General features: G+C 37.7%; 1 protein-coding gene across 1 annotated transcript in view; it reads left to right on the top strand.

Moving 5' to 3' along the window:
• msps (msps cytoskeleton-associated protein 5) overlaps window positions 1-18,486 on the top strand; it is a 414,143-nt gene that overhangs the window by 357,370 nt on the left and 38,287 nt on the right. The window contains exon 31 of the mRNA XM_068226728.1: window positions 17,901-18,035. Within this exon, the coding sequence (XP_068082829.1) occupies window positions 17,901-18,035 (135 nt within the window). The remainder of the gene's footprint in view (window positions 1-17,900; window positions 18,036-18,486) is intronic.

Genomic DNA, 18,486 nt, shown 5'->3' with positions numbered 1-18,486 from the left:
TAAAGGTGTTGCCAAATTAGTGAAGGACAGGCATTCTTCTGTTTATGTCTCGGGTTATTCATGTCATCTCATACACATCTGGGCACAAAAAGCAGCAGCCCAATTACTGGTCAATGTAGAGAACATTTTGGTTCAGTTATATTACTATCTTGAGAAGAGTTCTAAAAGGCATAACATGTTGAAAGTATATCAGGCTGTTTGTGGCACAGAGGGTCACAATATTTTGAAATATGTCAGTACCTGTTGGCTCTCACTTCTTCACTCAGTTCTTGAGCGTTGAGATACTTTGACACTCATGTTTGGTATTGAGACCCCCATAAAAATTAAACTGTAAAAATCTTTCATACAAGACCCACACACAAAACTGTTCTGCTACTTTCTTCAGAGTACACCTCCTGTCTTTAACTCAGTGAATTTGTTTCTGCAACAAGATGCTCCAGCCATACATCTTCTTAGGAGGAAACTTACTGGTCTTTTAACTGACCTATTGGTCAGATTTGTTCAGCCATGTTCTATTCAATCAGAATCTACCTCCCTTTCGATTGTTGATTTCAAGAGGAGGAAAAACCAGAAAGCCAATGAGGTCTTGGTAATTGGAGCAAAAGCCAGGGCATACTTGAAAAATAATTACTGTGATGAAGAGATGTTTTATAATTCTGAGATTTTTATATGGCAGCTTGCAGTTAGATTATCAGGAAATTTCCACTTGATGATGAATTTCTTCATCATGCCAAAGTTGTAGACATGTCTCTCAGAATGAAGGCCTATTCATCTCTTGAATATTTTGTTCGAAGATTCCTAAGTTTGGTCAAGGGAAGTGAACACGACAAACTTCGAGAGGAATTTGCAATTTAGCAGTGTGTTACTTTCCCTGAATATATTGTACATTGACCTAACATTGGTGTGAACTGGGGCAACATTGCAAAAAACAACAAAAAATTAAGTGACAAAAGTAAATATACCTTTTACGCCAAGTATATTAATTTATCATATCGAAATCGAGGGAGTGTACCTCGAACCCAAATAAATATAGTAGCCGGAAAAATCAACTTTAAAAAAATTTGATAATCATCACCCCCTAAAAAAAAATATACAAAATAAAAATGAAAGTGGACAAATTAAGTATAAAACCTTAAGTAATGTTGTATTTGCAGTACTAAGTGTACCTCACAGTAACTCTCCCACAGAAAGAGTTTTCGGTGTTGTTAGGAAAAATCAGACAGAATTCAGGCCTACGTTAAGTACATCTACACTGGAACTGCTTATGGTTCTGAAGACAAAAATGTCAGTTCAGGGAGAAGTATGTTTCAAGAAAACCTACACTGAAAAGCAGCTGCTGGGTGCGAAACAAGCCAGAGAGAATTTTCTATTGCAGAACTAACAGGTAATGAGCAAATTTTATTGTGTAATATGATATACTTTAGAATAGATTGCTGTAGGAAAGGGCAAATTGGCTGCTTTGGATTTGACTCCTAAACGTTTTGACACGCGGGGGGGGATTGCGCATGTTAAAAGTGGGATTACTGATAACCCACTTCAAAGGTTGGCACCTCTGTAATACACTTGGATAAATTACTGGCAAACATAACCTCACGGGGGGAAAAAAAGAAGAAAAAAAAGCATGTTTCAAGAACGAGGACAAAATATGCTGGCTCTCATGTGCAAATGCTTTATTTTTTGGTTTACTGTATTGTTTGCATGTTTAGATGCCTTGTACTTGCACTTTGAACTTTGCTCTGACAAGGGGAGGAAGTCTCTTTCATATCCATTGCAACACAGTACAATGACCACCACCCTTGTATGACTTCCTGACTGGCACTTCTCTCCTTTAAAACCATAAGTCTGTTTGGGCTCGGCATTTTATAAAATGCAGTTTCATCCTCAAATTTATATTTGCCACATTTTGTGCTTCCAGCCATTTACGCCACATCAGGCTGTTCGGGATGGAAAAAAAAACAGTAAAATGGCATCACAATTAACTCATAACGCTTCGACTAACCACAGCACGATGACCATGCAGGACAGAACACACTTCACAACACATAAGGAAAACCAGCGATTACAAATATAATGGGAAAGCTACTCAAGCCGCACAACGATTCTGATGAACAGGTTGCTTACCCAACAGATTTATATTTTAATCAGTTTTGTATTACAATTATGTAGGATTAATTTCTTGCAGCTAAACAGAAAGTAAGGCCAATTTTATTTTTTTCTTAAATTTTCAGCTAAAAGGAGGGAGTGTGTATTATTCGCATGTGCGTACAGTATTTTTTTTTGTTTGCTGTTCTTACATGAGTCGAGTGTCCAAAGTCATTTGCCACGATCTTCTTGTCACTTTCTTATTGCATTATTGTTGGTGTTTGCTTTCCTGGCTAATAATGGAGAAAAAGGAAAAGAAAGTAATTTATTCATTCACGCTGAATACAATGCTGAAAAACGGAGGGAAGACATAAAATGCTTCAGAATGAAAAGGGGGTTGCTGTCCAAATACAAGGAAATAGAAAACATAATAAAAAGTTGGTTTGAAACTTGGAGTCGCTGGCATTCCAGTTGGTGGTGTGCTCTTAAGGCAAAATGCCCGTAAAGTGGCAAATGTTCTTGTTGTAATTTTTTAGCATGTCCCATGGCTGAATCGACCAATATAGGAACCTATAATATCGTTTGTGGGTGGATGAGATGCAGTTAGTGACAAAACTGTGGAAGTGTGGATCAGTGGATGATTGCAGGAGCTGATCAAGAAATACGGACCCAAGAACATTTTTAATCTAGGCGAAACTGAACTACATTTCAGTGTGTTGCCCGGCAAGAATTTGGCATTCAAAGAGGATAAATACCAGGGTGGGAAACATAGCAAAATGGGGCTTACTGTGATGCTTCATTAATATCGAATAATTTGTACTATTACATGTTATAAACCTCATTTTAGGTCCGTATTGAAAATTTAACAGTTCAACAATGATAAAGGTGTTTTAATTTATTCCACCTATTCAATACTTATATTTTCACGTATAGTTGTTACATAATTAAATTCTTAGTTACATGGGACATGTTTCACCCTCAATTAAGGGCATCTTCAGCCTAAATACAATAATCAAAAATACAACTAAATTAAAAGTGGAAGTTAAATACAATCATCAAAAATACAACTAAAATAAAAAGTGGAAGTTAAAAGTTTAGTCTGTTATTAAAATTAGGAACAATAAAATTGTGAAAAATGATAAAATAAAAAGATGCTAATGGAAAACTGTCTTATGATTAAACTATAATCTTGTCGGAGACTAAAACTTCTATTAAAATTCTAATTAAAACAGTTCATATAAAATATTGGAAAATCAAAGTGGTAGTAATAAAAAGCCAACGACATGAGGGCGTGTACACAAGCATAAACTTGATTGTCATGAATACAATCTTTTCAAGGCCGCTGATGAAATTCGTAGTAAGTAAGGCAGAAGCGTCTATTGAAAAATTGTAAGAGGCCGTTAGCACCGGTAGGTAATAAAATGGCTGAATCCTTGCCAGAAAATGTCAACAGATGCAGAAATGAGTTTTCTGTAAGAGAAGGAAAAGAAGAAATAAGAAATTGAACGTAAGGAGAGAATTCAGTCTTACATAATTTTGAAACAGATGAGGACTTACATGTAAGTGGAAGTGGTTATTTGTTAACTACTGTTGAGTTGGTTGCTGCCCGTCTGCTGGCTCTAAGTCTGGTGTTATAACTGTGCTGCAGAGGCGGTAGCGAACTCGGAGGGGAAGGAATAGGGGAGTGCGGAAGGGAGGAGAGGATGGGTGGAGTCAAATGTGACGAGGCTGACAAAGGGGCGGAGTCAACTGCATTGCTGGAAGTAGGCCTAATATCTGTAGGTATGGGAGGAGTATTAGGGTTTGAAGAATTAAATATATTAGGTATCCTAAATTTATTCGAACTAACTGACTTTAATAATTTCGGCATTAATTCATGTAACATACTTTTATTGTCCGTGGTTTCATTGAGATTCTTTTGCTTATTGTACGTCTGATCTAAATAGATGTATAAACTTTCTAATTCATTCAGCATTCTTCCTTTTTGTATGTTTCTAATTATCGTTAAGTCTTTCTCAATGGATTCAAATCTGTGGCCAGTCTCTCTCATATGCAAACTCATCGCTGAGTATTTCCTATGTTTTTCCGCGTTAACATGTTCCATGTATCTTGTCATAAAATTTCTCCCAGTCTGTCCAACATATGAAAAATTACACTGAGTACTGTTTTAATTAGAATTTTAATAGAAGTTTTAGTCTCCGACAAGATTATAGTTTAATCATAAGACAGTTTTCCATTAGCATCTTTTTATTTTATCATTTTTCACAATTTTATTGTTCCTAATTTTAATAACAGACTAAACTTTTAACTTCCACTTTTTATTTTAGTTGTATTTTTGATGATTGTATTTAACTTCCACTTTTAATTTAGTTGTATTTTTGATTATTGTATTTAGGCTGAAGATGCCCTTAATTGAGGGTGAAACATGTCCCATGTAACTAAGAATTTAATTATGTAACAACTATACGTGAAAATATAAGTATTGAATAGGTGGAATAAATTAAAACACCTTTATCATTGTTGAACTAATTTGTACTATCCAAATGTATACTTAATCATTATGACTATGTCTTATTCTACAAATAACCAACTTGTACTTTTTTTAGACAAATGCTAGTATTCATTCGATGTACATATACTGTAATACTATGACCAAGTTCATTATTGAATTTTAGTTGCATTTAAGCATTGCTTTCTCCACAGACTAGATTTTTATAACCGTTTTATATTGTATTAAAGCATGTATTATATTTTAATGAGGAACCAAGTTCAGGGCCCTGACTTAGCTTTAGATTAATTATGGCTGAAGATGCTTACAAAGCCTAAGTGAAACGTGTCTTAGACTTAAAGATTGTAAAGTATTGGAATTGTGGTTTTTTAATAAATTTGTTTGAAACTTTTACATTCTGTACTCCAATACGGCTATCATAATGAGACTCATAACATGTAACATACCACTTAATCGAACAGCTTGTCTCCTTTCTCCCAAGTCTTCCCAGGCCAAACTTTGCAACATTTTTGTAACGCTACTCTTTTGTCAGAAATCACCCAGAACAAATCGAGTTGCTTTTCTTTGGATTTTTCCAGTTCTTAAATCAAGTAATCCTGGTGATGGTTCCATACACTGGAACCATACTCTAGTTGGGGTCTTACCAGAGACGTATATGCCTTCTCCTTTACATTCTTACTACAACCCCTAAATACTCTCAAAACCCTGTGCAGAGATCTGTACCCTTTATTATCAATCATATTTATGTGATTACCCCAATGAAGATCTTTTCTTATATTAACACCTAGGTACTTAACAATGATCACCCCATGAGTGCAGTAATTAAAACTGAGAGGACTTTTCCTATTTGTGAAAATCACAACCTGACTTTTAACCCCGTTTATCATCATACCATTGCCCACCGTCCATCTCACAACACTATCGAGGTCACCCTGCAGCCGCTCACAATCTTGTAACTTATTACTCTGTACAGAATGTCATCTGCAAACAGCCTTATCTCTGATTCCACTTCTTTACATATCATTGATATATACATATAAGAATATATAAGAAAACATAAAGGTCCAATAATACTGCCTTGAGGAATTATTACAGGGTCAGAGAAACCTTCGCCTACTCTTATTCTCTGTGTTGTTCTGTTTTCTAGAAATATAGCCACCCATTCAGTCACTCTGTTTTCTAGTCCAATGCACTCATTTTTGCCAGTTGTCTTCCATGATCTACCCTATCAAATGCCTTAAATAGGTGAATCGCAATGCAGTCCATTTGATCTCCTGAATCCAGGATATCTGCTATATCTTGCTGAAATCCTACAAGCTGAGCTTCAGCGGAATAACCTTTCTTAAGCCCAAACTGCCTTCTGTCAAACCAGTTATTAATTTTGCAAACATGTCTAATATAATCAGAAAGAATGCTTTCCCAAAGGTTACATGCTATGCATGTTAAACTGACTGCCCTGTAATTTTCAGCTTTATGTCTATCACCCTTTCCTTTATACACAGGGGCTACTATAGCAACTGTCCATTCATTTGGTATAGCTCCTTCAACCAAACAATACTCAAATAAGTATTTCAGATATGGTACTATATCCCAACCCATTGCTTTTAGTATATCCCCAGAAATCTTATCAATTCCAACTGCTTTTCTAGTTTTCAACTTTTGTATCTAACTGTAAATGTTTACGAGTAAGCCATAGTATGGAAATCTGCGAACAAACGGATAGCCATTCCATACCTGTTTTAATGTGTGTGGGTTTTCCCCCAACTTTTACTGGAGATCGAATATAATGATGATTCGCTGTAGCGAGTAAATTTTTTGCCATTATGCATTCTCGCTATAACAGACATTTATTCAAATACTAGCTGATGTACCCGTGCTTCGCTACAGAATTCTACGTACACAATTCTAGGTCTAGTAGTGTACACCAGCAAGATTGTATTGAATTGCATAACTTAACGTTACCCCAGAAATGTGTTGAGGAAGTCTCATGTGAAGCCTGGGTTGAATTTTCATTGTAATGGTAGACCCTCTTGCAGTTTTCATTATAATGGCAGTCACTTACTTTCCACCTGCCTTTTTTATATCCTCAAAAAGACTGCCTTTGTGGTTTTCCCAGCTGAAATCAACATAGGTCATTACAATGATGTCTGTAGAAATGTTGCCATTAAACCAATGCCATCATATGAAATTCTCGATCAACTGAAAAGCCGCACATTTCCTCACTTTTAATGAATAGTACTATGCTACAATACCAATATAGTTGGTCCGTTATTGGACATTATAACTATTATAAATTTACTCATTCGGGACCAATATTTCAGGTTCCCAATGGAATCAACATCTAAATCAGTACTCTGCTGCTGATCTAACAGTCCAAGGTTCCAGAGCTGGAATGACCAGGCCACAGACAGCTGTGAACACTCCCCTGCCATTATTTCATTAAGTTTGCACACTGCTCATTCCAATAAGTGCCTCAGAGTAGGGGTTGAACAGCTGGAATACTATGATGAACCAGTGTGTTATGTACCAACATTATAAGAAAATGTATGAACCAGAAGGATGGCATGCTAAAGAAGAAAGTTATCTAACTCCCCAGCTATTTCCTGCCAATATTCAGGCAGGTTGTTATACTCGGTACACAGTAGTAACCCCATCTATCGGAGATGAGTTGTAGCATAAGGTGCAAAGAACATCGCAACAATAGTCAATGTAATGTTATTGTTGATTGTAGGCCTTCACATTTAGTTTTCTTCCGACTCTGAAATACCACTCTTATCATAGTCGGTACCGGTATGGTAAAACTGAATAAAACATAAATGATCGGAAAATGTATTCTCTGTAACTTTTGTTGTGTAGTAATTTTCGATAGGACCCATAACATAGGTATTTAAACATAAAATTTTAGGTTCCTTCCCCTAAACTACCATTTCATTCAGTGTGAATAAACTTGTTTATAGCCTAGAATGTTATTCCCTGACTCTGCATACCGATTTTCATTCAATTCTGTTTACCCATTTTCTGGTGGCTCGACGTTGATAGTGGCTTAGCAACAGAAATACAAATACATGAATATCTCTGTTATCATAGCCGATACGGTAAAAATGTATAAGAACAGAGTTTGATAGCTGCAGTCGCTCAAGTGCGGCCAGTATTCAGGAGATAGTAGGCTCGAACCCCACTCTCGGCAGCCCTGTAAATGGTTTTCCGTGGTTTCCCATTTTCACACCAGGCAAATGCTGGGGCTGTACCTTAATTAAGGCCACGGCCGCTTCCTTCCCACTCCTAGCCCCTCCCTGTCCCATCGTCGCCATAAGACCTATCTGTGTCGGTGCGACGTAAAACCACTGCAAGTTATGAATCTCATTCCGTATTGACGATTATCACTTTACAAAATAAAATATTTATAAAATCCTCCTATCAATACAAGTCAAGTCATCTGTTAGATGAAGCAAAGTCTATACATGTTTCAGCCTAATCTCAAGGCCATCTTCAGTAGTATAACAATGATTACATGATATACGAACAAATTAAAAATCGTAATGACGTGAAGTGACAGTGATCATGATTAGTGAGTTAAAAGCACATTGAGGTACAAAGTCCTCTCGTCTAATAGATCTTGCTGACTGTTAAATAAAAACATTATGCTGAGGAATAAAACGTGTATAACATCTGTAATGAGAAAAAAGGAATATATGAGTGGATGAAGAACAAGTTAAAAATAATGTACGAAAAGAAAACTCATATGACTTACTTGTAACTAAAAGTTGTTGTCTCGAACGGAGATGACCTTGTCGGTCTCAAGTCACATTGACAACTAAGCCTGTGTGTGGCTTACTGTGTATCTGTGTCGATGTGGTTGGGAGGGGTAATGGCGGGGGAGGGGGAGGGGCAGGGAGGGAGGGACGTTGTGATTCGCGGAAGGAGGGTGTTGATGGAAGGGCGGGTCTTGTTCTAGAATGTCGGTAGTGAAACTCTTTTTTATTTTTATTAATGAACTGTTCGCAGATGAGCGGGACAAAGGTTTCCAATAAAATATTTTTCTTTTCGTTGATTTCATTTAAGTTATAGACGGGATTGTTATATTGGTCGATATCTATATATATATATTCTCTAGTATATTAAGTAAGGGACCTTTCTGTTCGTAATGCAGGATCTTTAAATGTTGATCAATTGTTGTGTATTTATGGTTTTTCTCTCTACCATGTTCGCTCATGGCTGAGTAGCGATTATACTTTAGGGCATTAAGATGTTCGGAGTATCTTACATTGAAACTGCGGCCTGTACGTTGAAGGACATGATTGGCATTTTAATTTGTATATTCCAGAGTTAGAAAAATTTTTGCTGTTGACAGGATGAGAATTAAAAAACATTTTTGTATTGGTGTGAACGGTCTTGAAAGCTACTTTTAACTTGTGTTTTTTTAAAGATGTTTGAAATAGGATATATTATTATTATTAAAGGTAAATGTGGTGAACTTCTCTTTATGGGAAGGTTGTTTTTCTAAGGTGGTCTTGGGTTTATTTCTAAATTTGAGAATTTTATTCACGAAAGCTTTACTGAAACCATTACCTTCGGCTATTGCATAAATGGTGTTGATTTCCTTTCTAAAATTCTTACGTGATAAGGGAACATTAAGAGCTCTGAAAATCATACTATTGTAAGCTGTCTTCTTCTGTGTCCCTGGGTGTAGAGAAGTTTGGTGGATTGTGTTTATTGTGTGAGTGGGCTTCCTGTAAATATTAAAAGAAATGGTTTTATTCTGATTGCGAGTAATAGTTAAATCGAGATAATTAAGGGAATTGTTGTTCTCGGATTCTATCATAAACTTTGTGTGGATCCAGGTTATTAAGTAATTCAAGAACGGTGTTCCTGTCGGTAATGTGAGAATCCAGGATAATAAAAGTATCATCCACATACCGAGTCCAATGTTTGGTCCCATTAATTTTACCTATAATGTAATCATTGTTATACTACTGAAGATGGCCTTGAGATTAGGCTGAAACATGTATATACTTTGCTTCATCTAACAGATGACTTGACTTGTATTGATAGGAGGATTTTATAAATATTTTATTTTGTAAAGTAAAACCACTAGCAAATATATATATATACTTGATTTAAGAACTGGAAAAATCCAAAGAAAAGCAACTCGATTTGTTCTGGGTGATTTCTGACAAAAGAGTAGCGTTACAAAAATGTTGCAAAGTTTGGCCTGGGAAGACTTGGGAGAAAGGAGACGAGCTGTTCGATTAAGTGGTATGTTACATGTTATGAGTCTCATTATGATAGCCGTATTGGAGTACAGAATGTAAAAGTTTCAAACAAATTTATTAAAAAACCACAATTCCAATACTTTACAATCTTTAAGTGTAAGACACGTTTCACTTAGGCTTTGTAAGCATCTTCAGCCATAATTAATCTAAAGCTAAGTCAGGGCCCTGAACTTGGCGATTTAGGCCTAGGTTCTAAGAATCTCTAAGAGTAAGTTGCTAGATTTCCCATTTGCCGCCGTTATCCTTGAAGTAGGTGTCAGGGGTGTGAGGAAGATAGAAAGCACATGCTAACAAACTGTAGTACACGTCTTGTCTTTGCTTCTTGTAAGCATAAGCTACGGATTGCCAAGCATAGCGTAGCGTCGTAATTAGTATGAATAGGAGTCGGTGAAGTTAGTTGTACTTGTAATATCAACATACAAGCTTTTTTTTTAAGTGAAAATGAGCGCGCAACTCAGAGGAAAGAGCAAGCGAATGGCACTAACAATAAAAGACAAAGTGGAGATTATAAGTAAAGTGGCGTCATCTACGCATTCTCGTGTGCCTTGGCAAAGGAGCTGGGGATGCCGCCGTCTACTTTGAACGGTATTATAGCGAAGAAAGAAGAGATCTCTGCTTCTGCAGGGAATACTTCAGCAAATTGTAAGGAAGTTAAATCTGAAAAGTACGATGAAATAGAACAAGCTCTGCTAATGTGGTTTAAACAGCAGCGAAGTTTACACACACCTTTCAGTAGGACTATTGTGCAGGAGAAAGCCGCATCCAAATTAAGGGTACCTTTTACCGCGTCAAACGGGTGGCTGGACCGCTTTAAAAATCGAGCTGGCATCGTTTACAAAACAATTTGTTGCGAAGCAGACTGTAAGTGCGGAGGAAAGGAAAGCGTGGAAGGAAATGGTTCTGCCTGCTAAAATAAGCAAACCTTGCAACGTTTTTATATAACTTAATATGTTCCCTTCTCTTATCAAATATATTTATAATACAGTATGTTCAATTATTTTACTTTATCTCTAAAAATATTGTCATGATAAATTTTTATATTGTGGCTTTCTGTTAGCAGCTCTTATATATCGGCCTATTTTGGTATTGTTCACAAACAAGGAAATCTGTTGGCTGTGTGTTTCACATGTATTTCAAAGTACAGAATAAGTTTTTGGGCATTACCCCTTTTAAGAAGTTTCCTGCTTAAGAAGTTTGTTTTTTGCAGTCCCTTGAAAAACTTCTTAACAGAGTTTCACTGTATATGAATTACATTTATTAAGTTATTTTATACATATAATATAGATAGATGAAATACATTTATTAAGTTACAAGTTTGTAGCTTACTCTCAAACTGCTCTTCAACAATTCACAAAATGAAATCTCACCACATTTTTTCAGTCTTTTCCTCTCCTTGCCATTGACGCCTTGCTGCACCACGTCCTTCCCTACCGATAACGTGAGATGTAAAATGATACGAGGGTAGAGGAAAAATGAGGCGTAGACCACGACTACGAAAGGCCAGGAAAACACAGCCTTGAGCTGAAAACGTCCCTCATTATTGATGAACAAGGATATCACTCTAATACTGCAGCAATAAAATCCGAATAAAACTTAAATGGACATTTATTAATCAAGTAAAATTGAAACAGATAAGCAAAATAGTGATGTCAACAACTTAAAAAGGGAAAAGGATTGTAACATAATGATACCTCATTCAATGGATGTCAAAACATTATAGCGTGAGCGCGGCTTTATTACACTCCAAGGTACAGATAACTATTGTCAGAAGCTCGCCGCCTCAAATATAACCTCGTTACATCATGTGCAGGTATTAATACAGCTCACACGGCCCAGTTATGTCATTCTTTTTACGAGATTGACTTCTTTCAAGCATGTATATTCTTTTTGCTCATTATCCACAGAACAACAATAGCCATATCTCTACGAAAAAGCCTCTCCGCATCATGGAGAAAAAAAGGCAGGTAAAACAAATATGAAAGATAATATCACGCCAGAGAGAGGAATGTCTCTGGACCAAAGAAGTGTATTTAAAATCAAAGGAGAATGAAAGTAATAATAATAATAATCATAATAATCGTATGGCCTCAGCTACCGTGTGCAGACATTTCGATTTGACGCCATCTGGCTGTCTGCTCGTCAATTTCGACGTTCCGTTTTACTCTAGGCCCACTAGATGGCAGACCGAGTAAACCGGATCTCTCTTGGGCGTCTATGGCTGAGATTGAACGAATTTTGTTGGGTAAATACCAAATGTATCACCAGATATCTTTTACATGCCGACATCGTACGACATGGAGTATCGAATGGACTTTTTTCCGCCCTTCAAAAATCTGACTACCTCTGCCGGGTTTGAACCCGCTATCTTGGGATCCGGAGGCCGACACTACCACGGATCCACAGAGTAACCAAACATGGCTGCCTCACGGGCAAGCAAGCGCCCGAGACAGAGACCAAGACAAAACAAGTAATACTGTACCGAGAACAAAATAACGTACAGGAACTAAATTTAAAACGAAAATAGAACTGACCGGTACATCATCTTTCCACTCCCCTCACTCACGCACACACTCCCGAACTCGCACACATATGCCAATACGGCAGGCAGTACGAGCGGTCGCTCCAGTTAATAAAGTCCAACACCAATCCTTACAGGGTGACTCACCTGGTCATGAACTGCAGGTCTCTCGTACACCAGACAGCAGTGCATGACGCAAACAATATAACGAGATCGGAAGAATCCCGTACTCAAAACCACCATGTCACATGCCCCATACGACGAGAATGGAGCTTCCAGTCGACACGGGGAGCACAGATATATTTGATGGCGAAATACCATACGATGCAGTGTACATAAATGGAATCAATTAGAGACTCGGTTATCATCATGGCATAGTCACGAACATACTAACAGACACACGTCTAATTCATGCTGTTTGGGGCGAAAGACGCATATCGATCAGCCATAATCAACAAGTCGAATAGTACTAGTAAGAACCGTTAAACAAGAATTAACGTACCTGCGATATGAATAATCAAAATAATAAGATGCATGTTACTATGAGCAAGGTTTGAATATATTAAACACCCATTTATAAGAGAGGAATACAACTCTGCTCTGTGTGGGCTCCTAAACAAAGCAAAGATACCCTTTAGAAAGATAATACTTCTCGTCTCGCAAAAGGAACGATCTTCCTTGTTTATATCGCACAGTGCCCCCTCTCTAGTACATTGTTAGAAACACATAAGCTATTTGAATTGAGGCCATAGGAAACCATTTACATATTGAAAAAATGTCACATTTATGAACATGCCATTAGGCATGGCTCATTGCTCACATTGCATCCTGTTTCTTGCACTACAGTTGCTACAGCAGACAGCACCACTGTCCACAGTTGCCAGACCAGCTACCCAATATAAGACTCTAACATTCAGCCATCCTACCCATGTATTGTTCTTGATAAAAATCTACTTTAAATTTTATCATCAATCAGTCAATCACCACTGACCTGCACTTAAGGCAGTAGGCCAGGTGGCAAATTTCCTATCTGTTGTTTAACCTGAACTATTCTTAAATAATTGCAAAGAGTTTGGAAATTTATTGATAAGGGCCTTATTTTTTGGTGAAATAAAACTGTTGATTTCGGTGTTAAAACTAACACTATTTCGGTAGGTATTTCGTGAAATAAATTGTCATACTGATCGATGTTTCTTGTGAAATATTCCTTATGGTATGGGATAAATCTAACTAATTTTGTGATTAGGGGTTTTAAAGTGAACACTTGTAATGTATTAAATTGTTATTAAACCTTAGAACAACCAAATATACAAAATGTTGTAGAAATAAATACCGGTAGGCCTATATAAATCACTGAAACCTCAAAATGAAGTTAGGCAGAAGTTAGCCTACACGTTTTTGCCGGTCCCGTGGTGTAGGGGTGGCGTGCCTGCCTCTCGCCAGGAGGCCCCAGGTTCGATTCCCGGCCACGTCAGGGATTTTTTTCTCGACCTTAGGGCTGGTTCGAGGTCCATTCAGCCTACCTGATTAGAACTGAGGAGCTATTGCCTGTGAGATATCGGCCCCGGTCTCGAAAGCCCAGAATAATGACAGAGAGGATGCATCGTGCTGACCACACGACCCCTCGTAATCTGCAGGCCTTTAGGCTGATCAGCGGTCACAGGGCAGGCCAAGGCCCTTTCAGGGCGTTAATTGCCGTGGGGTTTGGTTTGGTTCTACATGTTTTAACATTTTGAATGACTTGTCTCCAAAGTAAGAAACTACGCATGGTTTCAACATTATCAGGATTCAGAGTTGTGCGACAGTCAGAAAGTATGTTTTTGTAAACAAAGCAGCCCCTCTCGCTGACCACATTAGACGTCAGAAACCATAATACTTGCGAACACTTGGTGCAAATCCTCCTAAAACTTCAGTAACAATGTATTCTTTCTTCTCTTCTATCAGACGTGCTTTCACTGCATTTTGCAAAGCCATACATCCCTCCCTGGAAGATATTCATGGATATGCTGGTGCTGCCCGGCTGGGGACGAGTAACTCAGACGGTTAAGGCGTTCGCTTTCTGAGCCCAAGTTGGTAGGTACAATCAGTCCGGTGATTAAATACGTCAGCCCCGTGTTACTAGTTTTATTGGCGCATAAAAACCTCCTGTGGGACAACATTCAGACATCTCGGCATCTCCGAAAACCATAAAAGTAGTTAGTGGGACGTAAAAACAATAACATTAAAACTCAACCAGGCGATTTATTTATTTATTTATTTATTTATTTATTTATTTATTTATTTATTTATTTATTTATTTATTTATTTATTTATTTACTCTTTGCTTTACGTCGCACCGACACAGATTGGTCTTACGGCGACGATGGTATAGGAACGGCCTAGGAATTGGAAGGAAGCGGCCGTGGTCTTAACCCCGGCATTTGCCTGGTGCGAAAAAGGGAAACCACGGAAAACCATCTTCAGGGCTGCCGATAGTGGGGCTCGAACCCACTATCTCCCGATTACTGGATACTGCCTCCACTCAAGCGACTGCAGCCATCGAGCTCGGTGTGATTTATTTACAATAGGCCTACTAATATCGTCATGTTTTATAATAAAGTGGGTATTATTTATCTTCCCTTTTATATTCATCCATGTCGTCATGCCAGGATTATCCAATTTTTCTATAGAAATGCTGGCTTGCATGAATGCTTTTGTTGTGTCTGTTACACATTTCTCTCTATCACTTTTCAACTCCTTTGCGATGTGTAAAGTATCGCCGATTGTTATTTGCTGCTTAAAATTATGTTCATTTGCTTCATTCTTCTTCTTTTTGTGTGTTTCTGATTCTCTACAATATTTATTGCACGCATCTCTTCGTTTTCACGTAATGCGAACATTACAGTACTTACACATTAGAATCTTTCTTGCAGCATCAGATACATAGAACGCCTCACTGTTGTGTTCCGCGGCACTCGGAAAAAATTTTGTGACTTTAGTTTTCAGCATTTTTGTACTTAAATGCTGGACATTTGCTGATAAAGGTTCATAAGTGGCGAACTTTCATTGCGAAAGAGTATAATGCGCACTGCTGTATCTACAACCGATCTTTCTACGACCAAGGCATTTGCTGTAATCGATAACAGATATCGATTTTAATGATTGCCTTAGAGGTCGCGGAACTGAATACACATACTTCCGATACACAGGGCTCATTGCTTTGTGTGCATTTGTGTAGAGAATATACAGCGCTATCAATCAACTGAGAAGGAAACTAGTATTGTCAAGTTCTCAAGAGCATTTAAACGTTTATTGGAGATCTTTTCCGATACGATTTCGCATTTTTCTTACCAAGTGGGGTATATTTCGTGATTATTTGCGCGATTCGCGTAATAAACAGATTTCGCGAGTTCATTTAGCTAAAATACGTTACGGTACGGTACCTACAAGGTCATATAAAAGCTGGAAAGAAGATATCAAAAATTTCGTGCTTATCGCTATTACCAAAAAATACAGCCCTTATTTATTGACCATCTCCCTTGGTAAACTTTTCCAATCCCTAAGTCCTCTTTTTATAACTTAATATTTGCTCCAATTTGTCCTCTTGAATTTCAACTTTATCTTCATATTGAGATCTTTCCTATTTTTAAAAACACCACTCAAACTTATTAGCCTACCAATGTCATTCCACGCCATCTCTCCACTCACAGCTCGGCTCATACCACATAGCCAAGCAGCTCGTCTGTATTCCCCCCCAAGTCTTCCCAGCCCAAACTTTGCAGCATTTCTGTAACACTACTCTTTTGTTGGAAATAACGAAGAACAAATCAAGCTACTTTTCCTTTATTTTTTGTCCCCCAACTTCTCAAATCCTGATGAGGATCCCATACACTGGACTCTACATAGTCTAGTTAGGTTCTTACCAGAGACTTATATATCCTCTCCTTTACATCCTTACCAGCACTACAACCCCAAAATACCTTCATAACCATGCACAGATATTTGTACTGTCTATTTACAATCCTATTTATGTGGTCACCCAACATAGGTACATACTTAGTGATCCCCATAAGGAACTTTCACCCCATCGATGCAGTAATTAAAACTGAGAGGCCTTACCTATTAAAGAAACTCACAGCCTGACTTTTAACACCGTTCATAATCATACTATTGCCTGTTGTCCATCCCACAACATTGTCAAGGTCATTTTGCAGTTTCTTACAATCTTGTAATTTATTTGTTACTCTATAGAGTAAGCTGTAAGATGAAGCTGTACGCATAAACCGGCTTCGGTGGTGGGTTCATGTGAGGCGAATGGAGGAGGATAGGTTACCTAGGAGAATAGTGGACTCTGCTATGGAGGGTAAGAGAAGTAGAGGTAGACCAAGACGACGATGGTTAGACTCGGTCTCTAATGATTTAAAGATAAGAGGTATAGAACTAAATGAGGCCACAACACTAGTTGCAAATCGAGGATTGTGGCGACGTTTAGTGAATTCACAGAGGCTTGCAGACTGAATGCTGAAAGGCATGACAGTCTATAATGATAATGTATGTATGTCTATAGAGTATGTTTTTTATGCCTACAAATTGTTTAAACTAATTGCCATTGTCTACGGATTAATACATTAGCTTCGTACTGGTTCACCCTAAGTTAGATTCATAGTGAAGACTCATAATGGTAGGCTGGAAGTATTAGCCTCGTAAGGACAATCAAGCAGAGATTCTACTCTCGGCAATCAGAGAAGTAATTTTCTAAGTTTGTGTTTACAACGTAGGTGAATGGTGGATTGAAAAGGGAAAAATGGATATCTTGTTTGATTTTTTTTTTTTCTTTTCGTTAATGTATATTGATTTTAGCATATAGATACATCCCTTCTTAAGAGCAGTTAAAATCTAATTCAATCATCATCATCATCATCCTTAACCATCTCCAGTTTCCCGGGTGTGCTATATGAGCCTCCTCCATCTCATCCTGTCCTTGTACCATTCTTCCTCCACCAACTTGTCCCAATCATGACCTCTCAGCAGTACATCGCTCTTAACTAAATCTATCCATTTCCTTCGTGGCCTTCCCACGGGTCGTCTTCCTTCTACCTTTCGGTCAAATTCATTTCTTGCAGTTCTGTTTACTGGCATCCTCTTTATGTGACCAAACCACTTCAGTCTTGATATCTGAATCTTATTGAGGAGAGAATCATCTATTCCTACTTCTTCTCTAATTTTCTCATTCCTAATCTTGTCTTTCTAATTCAAATGCTGTTTTACTTGTTACATATTTTTCTTTAGTCAGTGAAAGGGATGATTGTAACAGACTTAGAAAGTGAGTTAGAGTACTGCCTTTCAGTATTGTTGAGTCATCTTTTTTTTTTATACTTCTGTAAATATTTATTATACTGATAATGAAATATTAAGCTCTAGATTACTCATAATACCAAGGGTCAACATTTTGACACTGACCTCTTGCATCTATCTTCCATTGTTAGAAGTAAGATTATGGTACTTAATCAGCTATATTTGTTGGGTCTTTCTTCTTCAGAGAATGAAATCTGAAGATACCATCAAGTCTCTTCCCAAGAGAGAAGGTAAAGGACATCACAGACTTTCAAAAGTAACTCATGAGCAGTTATCAGAAATTTTCAAGAAGATAGGCTCAAAGGATCAAACAAAAGAGGTAAGGTATGAATTCACTTTACATTAATAATAGTTCGGCTGTTCTTACTCATACATGGTGGAATTTCTAGAATTATAGTTCTATGCTGTATTTTAAAACATTTAGTTTCACAATATTGCAGCTGTAAAGTTTTATGCACTAATGACCACCTGTTGGCTATGATCGTCAAATCTGTGAGGTCTGATGCCAAGGTTATATGGTTCTGGTCCCGTTGATGGTGGGGGAATAATCACCATCAGAATATTGGCTGGCAGAGTAGGAGAGGTGGTGGTGGTGGTAATTACTACATAGTGTGCCAAAAGCCTGGATTAAATTTCAAAACCTCGCTGCAGTGTTCATGTGGAGTGCGGGCATATGATGCTGTTGATGTTGATTTTTATGCGTGAAGGAGACGTTAAGCCTTGAGCAGGTCCCTTGATGTTATTCAACAGGGGTAGGCTATGTGCTAACA

The sequence above is a fragment of the Anabrus simplex genome, chromosome 3 (genome assembly GCF_040414725.1).
Source record: "Anabrus simplex isolate iqAnaSimp1 chromosome 3, ASM4041472v1, whole genome shotgun sequence".
Taxonomy (NCBI): Eukaryota; Metazoa; Arthropoda; class Insecta; order Orthoptera; family Tettigoniidae; genus Anabrus; species Anabrus simplex.
This window is presented reverse-complemented; position numbering and strand designations above follow the sequence as displayed.